Raw genomic sequence first — 15,409 nt, forward strand, 5'->3', positions numbered from 1 at the left:
GTTTGTGTTCTGGGAAGCTTTCATGATTATTAAATTTTTAAGCCCTTTAATCCAGAAACAGGATTTCACTCTGATGACTGCAGTGACTGTTAAAGAGGATAATAGAAAAAAACACAAATGCACAAATAAAACCCCGAACCTTTCTGTGATATTTTTGGTGGACTTCTTTGTTGTATTCCATAGGATAATGCACTAAATATAGCTGTGTAATGCTTAATCCCATATGAACAAGAGAAATCACATTTTAACGAAATACACTCTCCCTGTGTTTCTTTCCCCCTATTTCTTGCTTATTTCTTTGAATTTCTCTTAGGGAAGTGTCTGTTGGAAAGAACAAGTAGGGAGTGCTTTGCTAGTCTGACCTAATGGTCTCATGAATACAGGAGATACTTGGCACCTAATGCCTGGTTGCTTCCTACCTGTTTTTATCAACTTGCTTTCTTCTATAGTCAGCATGATGATAAATAGCAGCTCTGTATGACCTTGAGGATTGGAGAGAACTATAGTGAAAATAGTCTTGAGAGTTTGATGGTTTGGTTTGCGTTTGGTTTTAGTTTTACCTTAATTATAACACTATGGCTAAAATGTTTTATATTACTTACTTGTCTGCAGATGTATGCTTCTGCATTGGCCTCTGAAGTAGAAACTGCACGAACAGCTCTTCTGACTCAATTTGAGGAGGTAAAATTGAAGCAGCAGCTTCAGTTCCAGGAAGAGATTGAGCTGCTAAAGTGTCAGTCGGAGGTACTGCTTGAACAGCAGATTGCACAGCTGAAGGTAGTGTCTGATTAAAGTGAACTTCAGAGTTCACACTGGTAGCGTGTTTTGCTGAAAAAGAACATGCATTTTTGTTCTTCAGCTGTATGACTCTCAGATGACAACCTGAGTTAGATCTCTTCCTTGCTTCACAATGTAATCTATTTGCTTCTCTTTGAAAGAATTCAACAGATCTTTACTGTTCCTGTCAGTGCTCCAACCTGAGATGGGACTCGGGTTCCGAAAACTTGCACAAACCTCTAAAAGTGGATGCTGCAGATGTGCAGAAAATTTCTGTTTCCTGCCCCTGGCCTTTTGTGGGCTCCTGGTCATTCTTTGACCTCTCTCTGTATGGTGCAGCTGTCTTTTGAAACAGGACACAAATATATCCTGAAAAGCTGCTGGAGGTATATTTGGCATTGGTGTCCTCAGCTGAACCCTAGCCTTCAGTCCACAGAAGCTGGGACTGGACTGGCTGTTATGCATACACCCCAGAAGTGATTCCTCTTTTTTCTCTCTCTTGTGCTGCCTAGGTACTTTAGTTAGCATTTGGAACACTGGAAACTTCTCTTTCAACTGAAATTTTGCCAGGGGTAATTCTATAGCTAGTACGGCTGTCTTTATTTTTTTTTTTTTTTCTCCCCTCTTCATTAACTTGATGACCAGTGTTTTGTCCCAGGAGAGACTGACTGGATCTCTTTGCAATGTCAGGCTGAGCTGTGTCCTGGTCTGCTACAGGTTTTTACAATGAGCCTTCCCCTGCCTGCTTCCCCCGTGATCAATTATGTGGTTGTCTTCATACCAGCCAGTTTTGTTGCTTTCTTCCCCTCTGCCTCCCCTAGCAGGTTTTAGGCATTCAGAGTTCCCCTTTGCAGTCTGACATGCTCTTTTAGTGAATGCATTGCTTCTGAGAAGAATAGGCAGGCTGTTTCAGAGACTTTGTCAACAAGTTTTCTGTACTGGTTAAGGAAAGTCCTCATACTCTGTTGTGTCTGTTCATTTGATCTTGCGAACTGCTAAGCACTCTGCTGTTTGAGAGCTCAGTGCAAGGGCTGCCAATGTTCTGCTCTGAAGTCTTATTTCATGACCTGGGGAAAAGCTGTTAACTTACCAATGGGAAAAAAAAAAAAAAGGCACCTATCACCTTGGAGCATATCGGTGTTCATAAGTCAAATTGCACAAGTTTTTTTTATACTGTGATTTAGATAATTTCTCGGTTCTGGTGTTGCAGAAATAATTACTAATCAGGGTTCTTTTTAGTGTTTTTGGGAAGGTATCCCAGGACCTTCTTTCACCTCCCTTATTTGCTGATGCAGGAGTGGGGGATGTCTAATAATCCCTTCCTTTAGAGTGCTTTAGAGCACTTAAAGGTGAGATCTGCTTTAATAGCTTCTAGATCATTTAGCCATGTAAATCTACCTTGTAGATTTTAGTTCTGTTCTGGTAAATCATTCCTCCTATGTGAAACTGAGTACTATGCATGTTGTACTACTTGCAGTTGCTCTAAAGTGGCTTCTGTCCATCTCTCTCTTGACTTACCTGTTTTCTGTTCCTCATCGCTATCTCAGCAGTCTGAAGTGACCCAGGTCTCAGTGAGCGCATTCAGATAGTTCTTGTACCTACCTAACTGTTTTTAAATTATAGTTTCTGCATAATTTTGTTGATTTGGGGGTGTTAACTGTGCACATTGGAAGAGGAAAAAATGCATGGGGGAGGTTGGTTGTGGGTTTTTTGGGGGTTGTTTCTCTGTAAATCAAAGTATATGTGACTTATGTAGGACGAATTTGAAGCTGAAAAAAAAGCATCACTACGTGACAAGGAGCAGATGTTGCTTCAGGACAGGGAGAAAGCACTAGCTGCTCACCAAAAGGAACAGGAGATGTTATCAGCCCAGCTGCAGGAAAAAGCAGCAATAATTATCCAGGTGCGTGCAAAATTAAACCTAGATTTTAAATGTATGTGGTTTTGTGATTTTATTTTAGCACAGTGCTCACAGCTTTCTCAAGATTTATGTAGAGGACCTGTGTGTATCATTCTTTTGATCACTAGTTTTCGAGGTGTAATCTATGATGGGCTCTGTCTCTGAGTTGGAGTGCTGCAGCAGTAATATGGAAATTGAAACTGGGGATCAGCTTGAAAATGAGTCTTCGGCCATTTCTCAGGGAGATTAATGCTGCTTTATAAGAGAATGCTGGATGCTTACCTTTTTGTGGTCTGTATATTGATGCCATCTGTGTCAATTTATTTTTTTCCATGTGCTCTAGTAGCTTTTGTTAGACCAGCTGACCTGTAACTTAGAGGAAGTGACAGGCAAATGGGAAGTGTGGATCCACAAGTAGCAAAGATAATCTTAGTTTGCCCAACTTTACGCCTCCTGTAAAGCATATATCTAAGTTGAATCTAGTTTACCCAGAAAGCATTATAAACAGCTTCGAAAAGGCATCTGTGTTAATTAAGAAGTTTAGAAACATCAAGTTCTTTTTCAATCGTTAAAATAATAGCTTTGAGTTTTCAAAATAGAAGATACAATGAAATAATACATTAACGTCTTATCTCACCATTCAGAAAGCTCTGACCAAAATGTAAATTTGGTATATTAGACTGTTCTGTTAGGCCTTTATGTTCAGTGGAAAAATGGAGAGTAACACTAAGAATTTCCCCTACTAGAAGAAATGTATTACTGTTTCCTGCTGTTCATGCAGGATGTGATGAGGGGTGAGCAACTTGGTGTGGGAGTAGAATGCTTTTCTTTCCTTGCAGAGTTTCTTCCCAAACAGATGCTTTGACTAATTTGTTGGCTTAGTTAAGAGACAAAGTTTATAACAAAATAGTACCGAACTGTTTGGCAGCAAAAGAAGGTCGCGGAGGATATATACATATATTTATATATTTTAATGGGATAGAGGTGTCATCTGAAAATATAAATATGAGGTGAGAAGGCAGTTATCTAGAAACTTGTTTTCAGGCAGGGCTTACAAAGCAAAGAAGAAAATTAGCTGGCACTGATCCTGGATCAGGTTGCTGTTCAGGTTTCTGTGGTACAGTGTCAAAATCTGTGCTAGGACATTGCTTTGTGTCTTTGAAGCATAACAATGAAAGCAAACTAAGAGCAAACTGAAGTATGACATGAAGTTTTTACAATTTTTTTGCATTGCTTGTACGCACTGAGTGAATGCAAGTGAGGCAGCTCCCTGAAGCAAAACCAACATCAGAAAAGGAGAATTAAAAAAATAATAATTCATTTTTAGGCTTTCTGCTGTCCTTCATTTCTAGTATTTGTAGAAGCAAATTTCCGTAACAGCAGACAATGATAAATATGAAAGTGATAAAGGAGATAAGATCATTAGGTGAAGTTCCTAGTTTAGGCAAAATGATTGACTTTGCATTGTTACTGTATTTTGCACAGCTGGAAAAGAAAGTGGAGTCTTTAAACCATGAAATAGAGGAGACCAACTCTGAACTGGAGACACTTCTTCAGCGGCGAGACAGAGAAAACGAAGAAGGAGGGAATTTAATAGCCATGTTGAGAGCTGATATTGAGCAATCCAAGGATGAAAGGTTTGTCTGTCTTGGGTTACATAATGATTAGTAGTTGTGTTTTCCTTTGCTGCTTTTCTCACTTTTCATAAAGAAATCAATAACTAGGCAAAATTAAGCCAGCTCAAATTAATAGTGTAGGATGATGGTTTTATTTGCAAGGGGGTTTTGAGGTGGTGGGTTTTTTTTTTTTAAATTACCAACCTGTCTTGATATGGAGAGCAAGATTATTTTTTTCTTTTTCTTTTTTTTCTTGTGGTCTGATGGAGACTGGTGTTTTGGGGTTTCCACCGTCTATAATCTTGGAAAAAGCTAGTAAATGGAGAAAGCCTCTTGGTCACAGAAGCCTTTCAGTGCAGTGTGGACTGGTGTGATCTGTCATTGGAATGTGTAGGTTAGAGAAGCTATCATGCTGAGTAAGCTTCTAGAAGAATTCCTTCTCTCACCTTTCAGAAACTGCTTTAATGTTTTTCTTAAAAATAAAGTGTTTTCATAAATACAGTTTTTGTTGTCTACTCTGCCAGAACACCCCTAGTTATTTTGATGTCACATAGTAGGTGCGTTCTCCCTACTGGTGCTTCCACAGATGTGCAAGCCTGAGCTGCTTGTGAGTGTAGTATGATCTCTCCATCTACCTGTGGAGAAGACGGAGCTTTTTTGCTGAGCCTGCTCTGTGAATTGACCTTGGTTTTTTCTGAGTCATCTAAATAATCTTCACTGATAACTGTCAGACTATGGCAAGACATCCATTTTAGGCTGTCAGTTTTTCAGTAGGTTAAAAGTGTCTTTTGAATTGAGTGCATGCGATTTTTCAAGTGTTCAATATGCTTTTGTTCTAGGAAAAAGCTGCAGGATTCTTACCAGCATGTTTTGAAATTGCTTACGGAGTTGGTGAAGGCCACAATAGCTATTGAGGACCTTACCTGTAGCAAGATTGGTCTTTGCCTTGATGACAGTCTGGCTTGTGGAGATTCTAGAGAACATCAGAGTATTGTGGAAGAAATGGGATTCATGCAGTATTTCAAAGCCAAAGAAAAGCATCACCTGGAAAAAGGTGAGTATAAATCTGTACAACTGGATGTAATCAATTCATGTTCTTGAAAAATATATTTTCTTTTCCTTTTCTGTGGAGGGTTTCAGAAAGGGGTTATCTCTTGTTGCAGTGTTTTCTGTGTTTCTTTCAAAGTTGCTCCATGGTTAAGATAGTGGCTGTCAGTGTTCTTTCATTTTAATTCTTTTAATAGTGCAACTACTAAAATGTTGCTGGAGACGGCAGAATAGATTATATAGAGCAGGAGAGATGAACTCAGTGAATGCAATTTTAGGCCCTGATGTATAGCACAATATTTTCAAACCTTGTGAAAGACTGTCTTGATATGTCAACATTGAGTTATTGATGTGTACAAGTTTTTACCTTGTAATACATCTTCAGGACCAACCATGTCACTGTCTGATGTCAGTTGTTATCTGTGTGGCCAATTCTGTGTAATTTTTCTGTGCTTTTAAGTAGTTTGTGTGTTTTCAGTAGATGAGCTGCTTGATGAAACTCTCACAGAGCACAACCAGCTGTCTCCAGTGACTGATGAGGGGTCTGAGTTGAGCCAGTATTTATGTGAAAGCGTTTTTACAAAGCCAGAACTGGCATGTGAAAATGAAGAAATGATACAGAAAATTTGTCATCGATTGCGCACTGCAGTGGAGAGACTTCTGGAACTGGTTACAGAATCAACTGAACAAGTAAAAGTCTTTAATCTGTATAGATGTGTAATTATACTGAAAATCTGAAATCTGCTCTAAGGCTTATGTATTTAGCACCCTGGAGGACAGGCTACTAAAAAGAAATAGATTCTGTGTGAATGCATGACAAGTTATCATTATAGGGAGGCATATGCATCCCCTGCTTCTTACAGTGAAGATTTTGCCCTTATTTGATCATTTCTTATTAATGAGACTTTTAACAACTTATAAGTTGATTGCCTTCAGTAGATTTTAGATGCATTTGGTAACTTCTGGAGACCAAGAGTTAAATGTTTTTGCGAGGTTTTTATTGCATCTCACATCAATGCTTCAACATTGATTAGTAGGTTGAAGAAAACATAGTCCTGTGTTAAAATATTTGGGGGGTATGTAGGTAGCAGCAACCAAACATCCTTTATAATTATATACTGTTTAATTGTGATAAAAGGAGCTGAACTCAATATCATAAAAGAATTTGAATATTTCCATACTGAGTCTTGCAGTGTCTATAGTCATTCAGCTTTAGGAGGAGAAGCTGTAATTCTGAGGTAGATGTCTTGAGTACTGTATGCATTTAGAGAATAGCATTTAGTACTACAGTAATTAGCTTGTTGAGTAAGGAAGCCCCTAATTTAAGAGAAAATGTGAAGGGAAGGAATTTGTCTGAAATTCCATCTTCTCGTCAGGTATTTTGTGCAACTCGGAGATAAGCGTATGTGTGAGATAGATATTCACCATCTTAGAAGTACCTCCCAGAATGAGGTGCTTAACTTTGTACTTTTGGGTACTGATGCTGGTTCCTCTGGCATGTAGCTAACTGTGGTTGAAGCACCTGGCCAAGTCGTGGCAGATCTACGTTCTAGGTCACCTTCATCAGCTGTATTCAAGCATATTCTGCTTACATCTGTGAAACGTTCTGTCCACCTGGATAAGCTAAATATAAACTAAATGGGAGTGGGGCTGCCTTAGTCATTTTCTTTGAACTTGAGACATTGCATGTAGGAATGCAAGATACATAGTCTCAGAGAACTGGGGCCATACCTTGGAAACCTGATGATGTCACTGTCTATTACATATGCCTGAGTCTCTTGAAGAGTTTAAGGATGCTCTGAATGTCAAGTGGCTCAAGAAGTGTCAAGCTGAGCAGTTTAGCCAACAGGGAGGTATCTTTTTTTATGCAGAGTAAGGAAACCTATGTGCCGAAGGAAGATTTGTGGCAAAAATACAGGTATGTGAGTACAGAGAGTCACCAGAATGTCCAAGTGTTTTGAGCAAAGTCAACCTAGTACTAAAATGAAACTTAAAAACCTGGACCTTAATGTATAAATGTTATAAAAAAATTAAGAAGCTTTTTGTTTAAATGTCTGTAGTATTATTACATTGCATGTGCGTCCACGATCTGATGCTAGGGGAAATTGTTTACTTCTAGCTAGAGAAAATGCATGAGAACCATGTGCAATTTGAAGAAGAATTCAGCCGCCGAAATCAGGAAACTGCCCACGTGGTTAGTCAGCACCAGGAACTAATGGAGTGCCTCAGCGAGGAGAGTGAGGCCAAGAATCAGCTGGCCCTAGAGCTTCATAAAGCAGAGGGTAAGACAAAGAAACCAATATAGAGATTTCAGTATAACTTATTCATAGCCCATTCCTCCAAATATTTATGATATGCTTTCTGTGTCTTTTGTTGTTGATTTGCCTGTCTATAATCCAATTTCTGCATTTCAGATTGCTAAGCGGGGTCTTCTCTTGCAAATGTACTACTTAATTCTCTTCGTGCATTTCCCTGGGGCCAATGTGATCGTGCCTAGTCCTATACTTACAACACTGACTGCATGTGAAAAATATCATAATTTTTCAGACAGCAGTTTGCATTCCTGCATGTCTAAACATGGGAGCTTGGATTATTGAAAAGAAAATATACTCCCAGTGTAAATCAGCCCACCTGTCTGACCTTGGAAGGGTTCCACATGAACAAGAGCAATGTTTGATGGTAGTGCAGCCATAAAGAGATTCTGTTAGAAGAGACAGAAAGGCTGAGGCTGTTGATCTCAGCGCTGCCACAGACTGCATATCATCAGTCTGCTTCCCCCTTGTGATGATCACTATTTGAGGTCCTCATCTTTATGTAGGAGAATCTTTGAGAGTTTCCATGTCCTTCAAGCTGAGCTTCTCTCCCTAATCATGGCATCTGCTTTCCATTCCTCTTCAGTTGTACTCCTTTAGGCTTATTTAGTCTTTCCAAAATCCTGTTTCCTTCCTTTCTATGAATCTTTCCTGGATTTCTTGTGCTCTGAATCTAAATTTGACCTTACTTTCTGGAGAATCTGTTTCTTTGAACCTCTGCCCCCAGCGGAGGATGTGTCAGGCTGTCCTGTGTTGTGAGGTGATCCCAGGTCATCAAGGCTTACCAATCCCCATATATATTCTACATGTTTGGAGACATTTTGTGACATGGCAGCCTCGTAACATCTGTTGGAATACATTAACTGGTACATTTTATTCCTTCAAATACTTCCAAAAGCCTAGCTACAGTGCAAATTTAAGTCACCTTGCGCTGCTTCCTTTCTATATTGTCTTCCACTGTTTACAAAAAATTGTTTACTCATGTTTTCAAGCTGCTTTTTTCCAACAGGTGAGTTTCTCTGTTGCTTTATTTGCATTCTGACTTGGGATTTTAGGCATTATTGAAGGCTATGTTGCAGAAAAAGCTGCACTGGAAGAGGCATTGAATCTGAAAGAAGAATCTGAACGTCGCCTTGTTGTGGAGCTGGAGAATATGCGTGAACGCTTCCAGGAGCTAACCCAGGAGCAAGCAATTATTGGTGAGGAGTGGATGTGATGCTGTTAATGGAAGACAAAATTGTCTCCAGTCAGGGAACACTGCAGCATTTCTGTAATGTATCAGTCTGTGGTTTTATGACTTAGTGAGACTTAGTTTTATGACTCAGTCTGATACAGAGGTTAGCAGGGTCTTCCTTTAAAAGCAGAAAATAAAATAAAGCAGCTGGTTCTTTGCTTTGGCAGTAGCCCTGTTAGTGAAACCTATTGTTTTAGTCTTAATGGCAAGTGTCTCAGAAAATGAAGCTTGTATTAACTACAGGTAGTTAGTTGCAACAAATTAACACCTAATTAATAAGTGAAATGCTGGTTATTTGATGCTACAGTCAGAGAAGAGTTGGAGCTTCAAGGCTTTCCACTGCTTCCAGGACTAAGGAGATAGCTTAATAATGATGGAAGAAATGAAATACTCCTGGGAGATAATTTGTATTATGAAAAAATTGTGCTGATGAAGTATACTTTGTTTCATACATAAGCTTTTCCCCTGCTCCCCAGCCTTGTTCTGTCAAAACACATGCACGTGATCAGTAAGGGTGACCGTGGGAAGATTTTAATGATCAAGCTCAAAGTCTGTTTAGGTTTTTAAAGGAAAGTATATGGGTTGAAAAAGCTGAATGAAATAGTGTTGGAGAAGATAAAGTGAGGCCCGTATCTTTTATGTGAAGGGTGACTCACTGCTAGGCACAGCCAGCCACTGAAATACCAAATCAAACTCGGATAAGTAGATCGAAATAAGAAATCTACACAACTCCTTCCTTCACACCATCACTCCCTCAGCCCCACAGAGTATGTGACTATGATGCAAGTTAGCTACAAGGAGCTCCTGTAGGGAACAGGGGAGATGGGGAGCGGGTAGGGAGGGATATTACAGGGTGTGGGGAACTTCAACATCCTGGATGGAGTCTAGTAACACTCAGTGAGTGGAAGTTGGTGCTGTGATAACTCACACTGCAAATGAAGGAGCATGCATTTTAGCAGTGACAGCAGTGATTTAATTAAGATCCCGAAGAATCGCAGTAATATAGCTGGCTTACATGTAAGATACTTCTTGCATTCACAAAAGAAAATTCAGAGATGTTATGTGACTTGCACTACACAGGAACTCTAGATTAGGTTATGCTGGTTCTTACTAATGAATCTGTGAATCATTTAAATAGCATTATATAGCTTTAACTTCTTGAATTTGCAGCCTTTATGACGTTGTAGTACTTCTGTAAGTGAATTTCGCTGTATTGTCTTGAGTAGAAATTTTATCATTTGGGATTACTGCCTTTCCATTTCTGCTAATGCCAACTTTACAGTGCCCTCAGCTATGTCACCACAGTGCCACCTTCAACTACGTTTCCTTTACTGCCTGAGCAGACTATGTGACAGGTAGTTGTACATAGTGCATGCTTAGGTCAGAAATGAAGACGGCAGGAAAGAATTTTCTAGTGAATTTCTCCATTGTCAGTAGTAGAGGAATGTAAAGAATCTAGGTTTCAGGGTATAGACCTAAGTGTTACAGGAGGGATGTGTCTGACTGGACACTGTCTGTACGTTGCAATTATCTGTCCTCTTCTCAGGAGCCTCTGTTGTAGACTCCTGCCTTTCAGCCCTACTGTATCATTCCTCTGTAACTCTTGCCTGCCTCTCTTCTCTACCCCATCTCATCTTCTCTTCACCTTGCTGCTCTTCACCTCTCTTCTGAATCTTGACGCTACCACTGTCCTGCTCTTGTGGACCACCATCCTTCCATGTTCTTCCTTTTGGCTCTGCACTGGGCCTTTCAAATACAGTGCAATCAAAATGCTTATGTTCTACGTAGAATCGTAGAATGGTTTGGGTTGGAAGGAACCTTTAAAGGTCACCTAGTCCAACCCTCCTGCAGTGAGCAGGGACATTTTCAAGTGGAACAGAATACAGTATTTTCAGTTGGAAAGGAGCTACAACAATTGTCTACTCTAGCTGCCTGACAACTCTTGGTCAGTCCTGAAGTTAAAGCACGTTATTAAGGGCGTTGTCCAAATGTCTCTTAAACACTGACAGGCTTGGGGCATTGACCAGCTCTCTAGGAAACCTCTTCTAGGTTTTGACTGCCCTCTCAGTAAAGAATCCTTCCTAATGTCCAGTCTGAATCTCCCCTGGTGCAGCTGTGAACCATTCCCACATGTCCTATCACCAGATACCATGCAAAAGAAACCAGCGTCTCCCTCTCTGTGTCCCCTCCTCAGGCAGCTGTGGAGAGCAGTGAGGTAGCTCCTCAGCCTCCTTTGCTCCAAACTAGACAAATCCAGAGTCCTCAGATGTTCCTCATACCACATGCCTTCCAGCCCTTTCACCAGCAACTAGATCAGGTTGGTCAGAGCCCGTGCAACCTGACCTTGAATGTTTCCAGGGATGGGGCGTCTACCACTTCTCTGTGCGACCTGTGCTAGTGTCTCACCACCCTCATCATAACAAATGCCTTCCTTATACCTAGTCTGAATCTACTCTCTTTAGTTTAAAGCCATTACCCCTTGTCCTATCGCTACTGGCCCTATTAAAAAGTATAGTATGCATTTGTTAGTGTTAAGTTGTGTCTGTCTCTGACCTCTCATAATGGCATCTTAATAATAACTTCCTATTGCCTTAACAGAAAATTGGTTAGTGGTCTCTTGCAGATTGTGCTGGCTTACAGAGCCCACACTCATTTGCCCCAGTAAGCAGAGGAAGAGGAGGTGGGTGAAGACCTCTCTCCCTCAGGGGAGAGACAGGAGAACATAAACAGATCTGGGGGCTGTAACTGAAACTAAATGCATGTTGTGCTTGCTTTACAACAGTGATTATGTCATTGAGCAATGTCCCACAGGAAACACAAAATCATTCTGTGATATTGTTGAACACAAGTACATCTGTGTGTCGTGGAAATGTATGACAGATTAGAGAGTCTGTAAGTCTGTGCCAGTGAGTCCTGCTGGACTGTATCCTGTCTTGAGTCTCCTGCCAGGAAATAAAAGTGGGGTCTGAGGCAGTAATTATTCTATCTGTCTATGGGGAAAATTGCAAAAAGAGAATATTGATTGTCTTAGAAAATGCATAAATGACTAGCCAAGAATGTTGCAACAAACGTGTATGGTTATAATGTAAAACCATTTCTGTAGTAGTTCCAGTCCAATTACAGGCATGGATCAACACATGTCATCAGGAGCTTTGAGTGATAATACAGATGAAATGCATTTTTGCCAAATGAAAGGTAGGAACTATCTGTATTATATATGAATTTTTAGTGATTTAGAAGATGGAATGGATCACAATGTCCCGTTCTTGTTTTGTACATGTCTGTGTGTTTTGATTTCTAGGAACACCTATTGCTAATGTAGCACAAAAAGAAGGTTCAGGTTTGTAATGATGTGTGGTTTTTTTCTGGTTTGTGTTGCTATAACACTGAGTGAATGAAATGGTAGTTTTAATTTTATTTTAACAAAGAGGAATAGTACTTCATAAATAGGCCAAACAAATTACTGGGATTATGAATATCCTGGCAAAAAAAAGTTATGACTTCTGTGATGCATCAGAAAACAACTAAAACTAAGAACATTCAATTTGCTGATCAAAGTATTTAAGGGAAAAAAAGTTTTGCTGTCATTAGGCTTAAAGTGCTTTGTGCCATTATCTTGATGTTTGCCAACTTCATTTTCCTTTTGAGAGGATGGAGTAGGTTGTAGCTTTGAACTTCTAATGCTACGCAGTGGGCTGCAAAATTATTAAATTAATTTAAAGGGGGGAAAAATATTTGAAATGATGTGAAAGGGTGAGCTAAAAAACATACACCAGGAACTGAAGGAAGTCTAAGGGAGACTAGAGAAATGCAATTGAACGGATAGGTAGATGAGAAAAAAGAAGAGAGCAGAATGGTAAGGAAGGCCTGTTATGGGAAGAAAGACAAAGCCAAAAACAAGCAAGAAGAATCAGTATAATTTTATACTGTCTGATGCTGAAGTTGAAAGTTTGAAATGCCAAATTGAAAGAGACATTCTTACCCCTCCTAAACCAAAGCATAGTTAACTCCTGAGTAGCTAACATTTAGATGTGATAAATTCATAGCTGCCGTGATGATGATTATGTACTCAAAATATAATTCCTTCATGTTTTTAGATTAATTTTATTTGTATGCACATCTATATTTGTAAATGTGTTCTCTTGCATATTCACTGCCTCTTGTTTCTAGACTTTTTCTTTTCCCCTAGAGGGTGTGAGGTGGGTAAACAAAGTCCCTCAGGTGAATAAAAAAAGAATTGTCTAGGTAAATTCCTGTTAGAGTTAAAAAGCTGTACTGGGTTGTCTTGTCCATTACTATGTCTTTATTCCTTCTGTCCATTCAGATCTCCCTCAAACACTATTTTTATTTATCGTACTTTTGGTAACCACCTCACTGTCCTGAAATTTGGTGCTGCTGGCTCAGTGAGAGGGAATGTCTAACCTAGCTGGTTGGAGTGCATTTGAGGATTGGCGTTCTCCCAGTAGCTGCAGGCCCGCTCTTGCCAGCAGCTCATTAGAACTTGAACAGTTTGCATTTGCTGCAAGTGCTAAGCCCTGAAATTCATCCCCTTTCTCCCATCCCAGCCATCAGTAGTACTCTTCCTCTGGCTTGGAGTTGTTTGTAGTATGTGGAAAATATAATAAATAGAAGTCATATTGTTTGGAGTTGATTGACATGGCTTCTTCCTTGAAAAGCTGATGCTTCCTCCCCTTTTTGATGTGGAGCACTAATGTGAGTAGAATGGCCTTGCTAATAAAATGCACTTAGAATGGAGCTTGGCATTTGCTAATGATGGTTTTGGGAGTGGGGAGGAGTGTGCTGGGGCTTTACTGAAGTGGAATTGCATGATCTCAGTTAGCATTAATAAAATAGCAGGCTTGTCCCTACAAAGAAACAAACCTGTGATTGATGTTCTATTAATGTTGCTTGAAATGATATTTATACACTTGGGGAACATGTGCTTTAAAAAAAAAAAATCATTGTTCAAGCAAACTTACACTTATTTGAACTTGCCGAAATTTGATACCTGCTTTCCATGAAACATTTTCAATTCTATGTAAAATCTGTTAGCCTAATTGCTTTTTTTCATTAACTTACGTTTCTGTCTGAGGAGGTGACGCTTTAGTTTAGTTTTAGCTAATTGGTATTTTGTTCGTCAGAAAAGAATAGTGTTCCTTTTGAAGCTTAAAAAGCAGCCTTCAACTTGTTAATGACCATGTTTCTTAGGATATAGAAGGAAAAATTTCTGTGCTTGTTTTCACAAAAGTCGGCTCTTTTCACAGAGGGCCACTCTACACGTGTGCCCTTCCCATGGGTGCACGTTGATCTGTACACGCTATACCTGCCCTTCTCTGCATACCGTGTGTAAGCGACCAGAACGTTATTTTATTCCCACCTCCTGCCTGCCAAAACACAGTGCTTGGTAAAAGAGATCCTCTGTGGTGCAGCTACGGCTGGGGGTCGGTCTCCTATCAGAAGTCAGGCTGGTGCTGGCTTTCTTCTGGGCTGTGTTTCAGCCTCGGATAACTTGCTGCGTTGCACCTCAGGCTGGCAGTTGGCTATTACAGCTCCAGGTGGGTTGTGAGAGAAATTCCTTCGTGGGAGGCTCTTCACGGACCATTCTGCCAGAACCTCAGTGACATCCGTGACTCAGTGAGCACTTGATGAGGAAACTTGAAGCTTTGTGTATGTGATTATTTAGCACAGTGCTAGGATGTGGCACAGAGATTGCACAGCTGTTATTATGTAGGCATCTGAGAGAGCGGTCTTGGTAACTGTTTAGTTTGCAAGATTAGTGCCTGGGGTACAATGTAGTTGAAATGTAGATGTCTACTCAAAGGTAGAAAGTACTACGAGAACTAGAGCTTTTTGAGATACTGTAGTCTGTGTGTAGATCTCCAGCAAGTTCTTCAAAGTCCTCTATTAATCCTGTGATTTGTATTTACTATTTGCAAACTTAAAATGGCAAGAGAAGCCTGGTGCCAGTGTACCTGTGTGTAAGGGAGGGGAAGGCTTTTAACATGTTGTCTAGTGTGACTATGAAACAAAATGGTTTTTTCCTTCAGCTGGTGTGTGTCGTGCTCTCATATTGACAATGTACATGAATTCTTCGTGATGCGTAACATACAAGTGCCCAATAAGCAATTTTGTGTTCATTTCAGTTGGTTTCAAAAGCTACCATGGGTGCCTAGTATATGGCTAAAGATTCTGGTACTATTCCATATCGGCTAAGTTTTCTTTTGCTCCATTAACCTCGTAGTTTTATCTTGTGTATTTTAATATTGCCTTAATGTAGGGGAAGCCTAGCTGCTGCAGTAAGAGACCAGGGTGACTAACCCATGGAATCACAGGCTTGCTGTAGTCCTCGAGAGCTTGTTTTGTCCATATCTTTGTCTCAAAAGAGAATCTACTTATTTCTCTTTGTCCAGCCTCTTTAATTTCCAGAGACAGAGACTTCCTAGTCCCTGTACGTTCTGTTTAGCGATCCTTGCTGTGGTGACGTTTTCCTCAATGCCTACTGTAAATGCTGTTGCATCGTTCT

The 15,409-nt window shown here is 40.0% G+C and overlaps 1 protein-coding gene across 15 annotated transcripts in view; it reads left to right on the forward strand.

The window, feature by feature from the left end:
- PCNT (pericentrin) overlaps positions 1-15,409 on the forward strand; it is a 91,721-nt gene that overhangs the window by 35,173 nt on the left and 41,139 nt on the right. For 13 of the 15 annotated variants that reach the window (XM_037396325.1, XM_037396335.1, XM_037396336.1 and 10 more), the window contains 7 exons: positions 613-777; positions 2,534-2,680; positions 4,163-4,314; positions 5,133-5,347; positions 5,819-6,030; positions 7,460-7,622; positions 8,708-8,851. In XM_037396325.1, the coding sequence (XP_037252222.1) occupies positions 613-777; positions 2,534-2,680; positions 4,163-4,314; positions 5,133-5,347; positions 5,819-6,030; positions 7,460-7,622; positions 8,708-8,851 (1,198 nt within the window). The remainder of the gene's footprint in view (positions 1-612; positions 778-2,533; positions 2,681-4,162; positions 4,315-5,132; positions 5,348-5,818; positions 6,031-7,459; positions 7,623-8,707; positions 8,852-15,409) is intronic. The other 2 variants (XM_037396327.1, XM_037396330.1) reach the window with 2 other exon arrangements.

The sequence above is a fragment of the Falco rusticolus genome, chromosome 8 (assembly GCF_015220075.1).
Source record: "Falco rusticolus isolate bFalRus1 chromosome 8, bFalRus1.pri, whole genome shotgun sequence".
Taxonomy (NCBI): Eukaryota; Metazoa; Chordata; class Aves; order Falconiformes; family Falconidae; genus Falco; species Falco rusticolus.